The sequence below is a fragment of the Phocoena sinus genome, chromosome X, assembly GCF_008692025.1.
Source record: "Phocoena sinus isolate mPhoSin1 chromosome X, mPhoSin1.pri, whole genome shotgun sequence".
NCBI lineage: Eukaryota > Metazoa > Chordata > Mammalia > Artiodactyla > Phocoenidae > Phocoena > Phocoena sinus.
Genome location: NC_045784.1, coordinates 22,227,863 through 22,236,305, shown reverse-complemented (window position 1 = coordinate 22,236,305; position 8,443 = coordinate 22,227,863). Strand labels below are relative to the sequence as shown.

General features: G+C 38.4%; 1 protein-coding gene across 1 annotated transcript; it reads right to left on the bottom strand.

Moving 5' to 3' along the window:
• Positions 1–269: 269 nt before the first annotated feature.
• LOC116747608 (major facilitator superfamily domain-containing protein 1-like) lies at positions 270–4,500 on the bottom strand. The gene is given in 3 exon segments (XM_032620013.1): positions 270–3,412; positions 3,415–4,473; positions 4,476–4,500. Coding segments are annotated over 3 exon segments (1,404 nt in total). The 3' UTR covers positions 270–3,092.
• Positions 4,501–8,443: the final 3,943 nt, after the last annotated feature.

Below are 8,443 nucleotides of genomic sequence, written 5' to 3'. Positions count from 1 at the left end.
TTCTCTACATTTACTTTTAATTTTACACCATTAATTTAAAAAGAAAGTGATTATTGTTAAAAAGGGAGATGTAAATATTATGTGTAGTACAGAAAATATGTTCATTCTTGAAACTGATGAGGAATCTAATGGTGCCTAAACATTTCTAAATATAACTTCCATTTTATCATATAATACTATAATTTTCTAATAGCTACTAATTTCTTTGCAAAAGTAATCTAGGTTATTGGTCACAATGACTATTTTAATTCACTGGGATACTTATGATTTGTGAAGGAAATATCTTAATATTCCTTAGAACACTGATAGGATATACATTTATTATTTAAAAATAAGAATAAGATAAACTCAGAAGAAAATGGAAAATCCTGAAGTTAAAACAAGATGAAACAGACTTTGACATCTGAAAGTGATCAGTGCGAGAGAAATAAAGTAAAACAGATATTCTTTTCACTGTCATCCATACTGTTATGTGAGAAAGACCAGAGAGTGTACAGATTTTTTAAAAAGAAAAGTAGAAGAAAATCCCCCTTCTACTGACTTCTGAGTAGCTCTGTGAGCTTCAGGCTAACCAGTGAATCCAAATCTAAACAGCATGGCAGGAGAAGATGGCTGGTTTCTAAACTATAGATGAGTGGGACAGTGGGCAAGCCTACTGCTCATCCACTCCTGTGGCCCAGCAAAGACCACTTGCCCTATGACTATATTCTCAGACAACAAAATATCCCTTCCTGGGTCAAACGAAGCTATTAAGACATTAGCAGTATGGTTTTTGAAGATGAACAGCATGTTAAAAGGGTAAGAATCTATTACGATTGCAAAATTGCCTGGAGCAAAGTGAGAAAAGAACTTTCAAACTCCCTAACCTCATGCAGTGACCATCTTGCCAAATGGTAGTTCTCTTTCTAGTTAGATGGCCCAGCAGCTATCCCAGAAATAAAAAGCCCTTAAGAAACCTGATAAAACATTCAGCTGCCATTTCAAATTGCTGAGGGAAAAATAAGCACAACTGACAGGCAAACCTAAATTTTGCAAAGACAAAAACCATTAGACTTTATCAAATTAATCAATCAGCTCTTTGGCAACATCACTGAACTCCATCTCACTAAAGCTGAGACATAGCTACAAAAATCTATTTTGATGTTAGGAGATCTTCATATAAGCACAGAATTAACATCATCAAATTTACTCATGTACTTCTAAATCATTAATAAAAAAAATCTTAGACTATGAATAGACAAATAAAACTCTTCTAGAGAGAATGTTTAATCTTCACGTTTTTCCACTCATCCCTTGCCAAGACACAATGATGAGAAAAAGAGGCACAGTGTAATTGTGAGACAAAAATGCAGGAAAACACACTAATTAGGACTAGGGCACATAAATGTATCCTTCCAAAAATGCTTCGGAAAGCTATGAAGGACTTTGAACATGGTCCTCCAGATTTTCAAAATCTCAACCACAAGTAAAGAATCTGCTAAACGAATCCAGTTGGATTTCCTGAGACTTTTATTGTGTAAGCCTCAGGCACCTGTGGAAGAAAGCAGTCAGACTCTAAGTGCCTTCAGCCCGAGCCTGTGCTTGCATATTTTTTTTGCTTTTGAGCTCAGTGCCCATAGTAGACATTTAGTAAATCTTTGTCAAAGGAAGGACAAAATAAGGAAGTAAAGATGGAAAGTAGAGAGGGAGAGATGGAGGAAGGAAGAAAAGAAGAATGGAAGGGAAAGAAGGAATCTCTTAAGGAATCTGAAGAGCAAAGCCATGTTCAATTCCCTGAGAACTGCTCAGAAATGACGTGTCATTTACATACATCTAAACACAAACTGATGAAATGCGAGGAAAGGAGGATGGAATACATCAATTAAATGGCTCTATAAAGTGGGAAGCTGATAACTGCCGCCAGAGGAATCGTAAGTGTACAATTTCTGGGGCATGCTACTTCTCCAAGTTGTGTCATCCCAATAGGAAGCCTCAATACTGGCAACGAAGACCCTGAAACATATGTTTGACTAGGTCTCCATATTGAAAAATAAATCAAGTCCAAAATAAAAATATATTCATCCAGTCATCCAAAAGCCAATGCCATAATGCAATTTGTAAACAACCGTGGAGACTCAATCTTGTCTTTCTGGTTCCAGGCTGTAGCAATGTCTAGGGAATCTGTATGTAGAAGGAGACGTCTTAATTGTGAGAAATTTTTATTTGTCAAAAATCACAAATATTAATTTAAATAGAATATGTTAAAAACTTAATTCCTAGGGGCAGGCAGAATACACAAGGAAATAAAACTACAGTGTTTTACTAAAAGAAACAGGAAAGAGGAACTTAATTTTTGGGCATGGAGATGGCAGACTAGATTTCTGCAAAGTTTTTTTTTTTTTCTCCTCTTGCAGTGTTTTTATTTAACCTTGTAGATAAGCAATTATCATAATTTACAGGACGTTTTTTAGTAATTAATTGGACTATAAGAAAAACCGTACAGAAAGTTTGTACCACAAAATTATGTCCCTAAGGGATTAGGGTCCTCATTAACAGAGAAATAAAGAAGCTCAAAAGGGTCACTGCTCAGCAACCTCTGGTAACTAAAGAGAGCAGAACACAATCTGCTATTTGTGGAAATGAGACTTCATAAAAATATCTTTCAAATATTCCCTATTACAAAAGGGAATGCCTATTAAAATGCTATTGTTTATTCTATATAAAATATCCTTTCTAATCCTTCAAAAGCTTTTTTTTTTGCTTTAAGATTAAAGGCCATATCCCTAAGATACACTTTGTGAAAATTATCTCAATACAAGATCTAAAGATTTCCATTATTTACTGCCCTTACTCAAAATCACCTGCATGTAGCAGATGCAATTTTCAAAACTTCATCATTGATGAGCCTATTCCAAAGCAGAATTCTTCAGAAATACAAAAGACACAGGCTACAACAGTCCTCACAGTTATACTTTAAAATAGATATATTCAAAATATAAATATAATAATTCTCCAGACCATTATTTTTCCTAACGACTAAACTCTAAATTAAAAGAAAAAAAAATTGGAGGTTTTCAAACCAATGATGTGTGCAGCCCATTCTCATGACACAGTCATTTAAACTTCTCACTCTGCATGAGAAAGTTTTTTATTTCTTCCCTTTGTCTTGCAGAATAATTTAGGTTCCCTCCTTGGCCACGATTCACCAAGTAGAGTAAGACCACAGATAAAAGTGAGAAAGAAACACAGGCAATGAAGAAAACTTCTAAAAACAGATATCCCCAAGTATCCAATATCATGCCAGCAATGATGGAAATGACTGCCAACCCAAGATTCTGAATGGACTGCATGAAGCCGTATGCAGCTCCCAGTTGATGTCTGGGAACTACAAACGCCACCATTGGCCACAATGCACAGGCAGGCAATGAGTAGAGAGTCCCAGGAGACACATAGCAATCCAAGGGTTCCACAGCCTGAAGGCCAGCATCATATGGGAAGCAAGAGTGGTCACCACTGCACACAGAACCCAGATGATGTTCTTTCCTGTTTTATCCACCAGAAGCCCAAATATTGGGGACATGGGAGCTGATATTACATACACAATACTGTTAACAGCACTCGCTGCCTGGGAGGAAAAGCCAAATTCCTCTGTAAAGAAAACTTTCCCAAGTCCAGTGAACGGGAACACAGCAACACAACAGCCGACAAAGATGATGAATATGAGCCGCTGGGGGAAGGAGGGGTCCTTCACATCAGTTAACTTGATAACTTCACCTGGTTTTCCTTGCTCTTTACGAAGGATTCGTTCTGCTCTCTGATCCGAGTAAGCGAGGGCCAAGGCACAGACCAGTGAAAGAAGACACGTTACACCCCCGATCATAAGTGTGACCCCAAGGGTTGTGTGACCAGCAGAACCCAATGAAGCTTCAACCTTAGAATACAGCCATCCCATGAGGTTCATGTTTACTGTACTTCCAGTTCTAGCCATGCTAAGGTGGAGTCCAAACACCAAGTTTAATTCTTTGCCTTTAAACCAACTCACAGCGTATGTATTCCGGGCAACTGCTAAGGACTCCCCACCAATCCCAAACACAAACCTTCCAAATTCCATCAGCCAAAAAGCACGAAATATTCCACCCAGAGCAAAAACAACCTGTCCAACGCAAACAAAGCAACTAAAAATAATGGTGCCCCATCGTATTCCAAATACGCGGTCTACCAAAAAGCCACCAAAGAAACACAAAACTACATTGGGCCAAGAATACCAGGCATACGGCAGCATGAATTTCGTGGTATTCACCTGCATATCCCGTTTAACCTGAGTCTGAAGGGCAGCGGGATTATCATAGCAAAAATAGCTGCCGAAACCAAGGAAGCATATCAGCAACTGCACCAAGAGCCGGTGCGCCAGGCGACTGGTGCCGCAGAGGGCCGGCAGCGCCCCGGGGGCAGGGGGTGTAACGGGGGCGCCTCTGCCGGCCTCGTTGGTGCCCTCGCTTCCTCCTCCTCCTCCTCCTCCATCGGGCCGACAGGAGACCGAGAGACGACAGTCTGCAAACTTTTATATGCTCTTAGAAATGCCATTCTCCATTTCAATTCCTCAGTTTTAATAATCATTTTATATTCGCCAAGCATATACCATCTGGTAACTTGGAAGAGGAAGGTTACAACTTTGATAACAAAAAGAAGTCAACCTAAAATGAAACACCACTTAAAACACAACACAATGAAGTGGAAAATTCTCTTTGAGACATATTAGCTCATAGACCCCTTTTTCCTCAATATATTTGGAAAAGAATATTCAATGTCCACCTTGTTGATTTCCCTCTCTGCTAGGAATTAGCTTTATAGTATTTGTAAACTTGTTAATTTAATCCAAAGCCACAGGAAGTTTTTTTTTAATGACATCATCAATAGCACAAAATCTCATTAAAAGTAACAATTTTGTTCAACCAACATTTTTTTTTTTTCCATTTCTACTTAGGTAGTTTACAGTACACTTGAAAATCAGTACTGTTAGCAGGGATATGGGAATGGATTGATGAGTGTGCTACAAGACAAATGACTGATTTTTTTCCCATCTATACTCAGCACTGCAGGAGCAAGGCCATTAGTCCATACGCAGAGTCTCTTTATGGCTATGAGGAAACGGGAGAAAGAAACTATCATCACCTTCAGTGAAGACAAGGAGAACCATGCCAATATCAATCCCAGTTCCCATTAGGCTAATATGGCAGCACTGAGACCACACGTTTAGAAAGTCTCCACTTTGTCTTGAATTGCACAGGTGACCATTACGAGCTTAAAATGTGTCACTCAACCCTAGGGTCCATGACCAGACAGTGTAACTGTCGTGGATGGTGTTAAACTATGAAATTTGTACCAACTATTATCATCTGAATAAATACCTTCGAATCCTGCTAAGCCCAAAAATCCCATACACTTGACATAAAATACGTAGAGAACTGAAGTGAAAATGCCCTCAACTTACTAAGTATTCTCTGATTAGCCTAAATTAACACTTCCGCCTGTTCTTGGCTTTAAAGAGAACTCTTTCAGAGTTTGCCTATTCAGATCCAGCATTAGTATTTGAACTTTTGCCTAATTTCTCCCTGCAACTCACTTCCCTTTGCTCCCCAAACACTACTCTCACTTGACTTTTCTCCTGCAGTCCTTCACACTCCTTTGTGATTCCCTCTCTTGTTCTGACAGATTGGTAAATTTCTGTCTACACCAGGATTCTATCTTAACGTCTCTACTCACTCTACGTTCTTTAGTAATTATATCCATAGGCTAGCTTTGAAATGCCCTCTGCATAATTATGAACCTCACTTTCTATGTGCAGCCTGACCTCTCTGCTGCACTCCAGACCTGTGTATTCAGTACAGCTCTTAGACGTTTCACTTGACTCGATCACACACTGTGACACACGCAATTCACCACTAATATCCTAACTCCTCCTCTTTGGCCAGTAACACAAGAGAAATTAGAGAAGCCACGTACTCCTTCATCATCCTCTCTTGCAACTAGGGTTGACCAAGTGATACAGTTCTAGCCAATGAGATATAAATAGTAGTTTTGCGCAAAGGCTTCTGGGAAAGCAAAATCTGTTGTTTGTTCCCTGTCCTTTTTTTTTTTTTTCCAATGCCTGGTGATATTTTAGTGCCTTTTCATATATTTCTTAGCCTTTTGGATGTCCTCTTTTGTCATGTGCCCATTCAACTTTTTCCCCATTTTTTCTGTTATGGTACAGCTTTTAACTGATTTGCAGGAATCTGTCTGTAATGTGGAAACAAGTCTCTCTTGGATATAGATCTTGAACGTATTTTATTATAGTCTCTGGGTTGCTTTTTCACTTTCTTACTGGTGTCCTTCAACGAACAAAAGTTCCTAATTCTAGTATACTCTAATTTGTCATTTTTCTTTCCTTTATGAGTAATGTTTTTCATATTCTGTTCCGAAAATCTCTGCCTACTCCAGAATCATGAAGATATTTTCTGTTTCCCTCTAACATTATGGTGGCTTTAATTTTGTAATTAGTACTGAAATCAATCTGGAATTAATTTTACATACTGTGAGGTAGAGTACAGATAGGCCTTTTTCAGTATGTATATAACAAATATACCCAACACCAGCTAGTAAACTGTTCCTTTGCCAATGCACCATAATGTCATAAATCACACAATCATATGTGTGTGGGACTGTTTCTGAGCTATTGTAGTTCATTGATCAGTCTGTCTGCCATGTACCAACACCAGACTTTTAATCATCACAGCTTTATAGTAGGACTTGATATCTCAGGTGAACATCTTCCATCTTAGTTCTCCCTAAAGATTGCCTTGGCCTATTTTTTGGCCCACTGATGTCCATATACATTTTAGAATCAGTTTTTTAGTTTCTCCAAAAGTAAAGAAATAATCTGCTATGGTTCTGACTATGATTACATTGAGTCCACAGGGAAAACCTGGGAAAACTGCCATCTCTGGACACTGCATTTTCCAACCGATAAATGTGGTATAATCCCTCCATTTATTTGGGTCTTTATTTTGAGAATGTTTTGTAGTTTATATTGTACATAGTTGCACACATTTTGGCATATTTTGTTAAGTTTACTCCTGGGTATTTTATGCTGTTGTAAGTAGTATATTTTATTTTATTTTATTTTATTTTATTTATTTATTTATTTTGCGGTACGCGGGCCTCTCACTGTTGTGGCTTCTCCCGTTGTGGAGCACAGGCTCCAGACGCGCAGGATCAGCGGTCATGGCTCACGGGCCCAGCCGCTCCGCGGCATGTAGGATCTTCCCGGACCAGGGCACGAACCCGTGTCCCCTGCATCGGCGGGCGGACTCTTAACCACTGCGCCACCAGGGAAGCCCGTAAGTAGTATATTTTAACATTTCATTTTCTATGTGTTTGCTTCTGCTATATATAATTGATTTTTGTATATGTTGTATGTTGCTAAGTAATTATGTTTGTTTGTAGATGCTTCTGAGTTTTTCTCATTTTTATTCCAGTTTTATTTCTTCAATTACAGCCCATATTCCTTTTTATTTCTTCTATGCTAATCCATATGCCTACTATTTCTTTTTCTTTACTTATTACACTGGTTAAAACTTCTTTCATTATGTTGAATAGAAGCGGTGAGAGCAGGCATACTGTCTCATTCCCAATCTCTGGGGGAAAGGTTTCAATATTTTGCCAGCAACTATATGGATTGCTATCGAACTTTTGTAGATATTCTTTATCTAATTATGGAACTCCCTACTACTCCTGATCTACTAAGATATTTTTTTCTTTTTTTTTCTAAGGTATTTTATAATCATATGATTTCTCTCCCTTTTTCTGTTAATGTACTGTATTACATTGCTTGATTTTTAGCTGTAAATTGCTTTTTCATCCCAAGAATAAGTCCTATTTGTTTTAATCTATTACCCTTTTTCTTCACCACTAGATTAGCGATTGTATTCATTTGCTAAAGCTGCCATAACAAAGTATCTCAAACTGGGTGGCTTAACAGAAATTTACTATTTCCCAGTTCTGGAGGCTAGAAGTCTGAAATCAAGATGTTGGCAGGGTTTCTTCTTTCTGAGGGCTATGATTGAAGGATATGTTCTAGGCCCCTCTCCTTGGCTTGCAGACATCCGTCTGTATGTTCACATGGCACTCTCCCTGTATACTTGTTTGTCTCCAAATTTCCCCCTTTTATAACGTTATCAGTCATATTAGATTAGGGCCCCCTCTAATGTCTTGCTTTTAACTTGATTACCTCTGTAAAGACCATATCTTCAAATAAGGTCACATTCTGAGGTACTGGGGGTTAAGAGGTCAACACAGGAATGTGGGTGGGGGTGGGGGAGGTGGGGAGGGAGAATGGAAATAAATTAACCCATAACAGATATAAACGTATTTTGTTTAGAATTTGTACGTCAGTTTTCATGAGAGAGATTTGACTGTAATATGC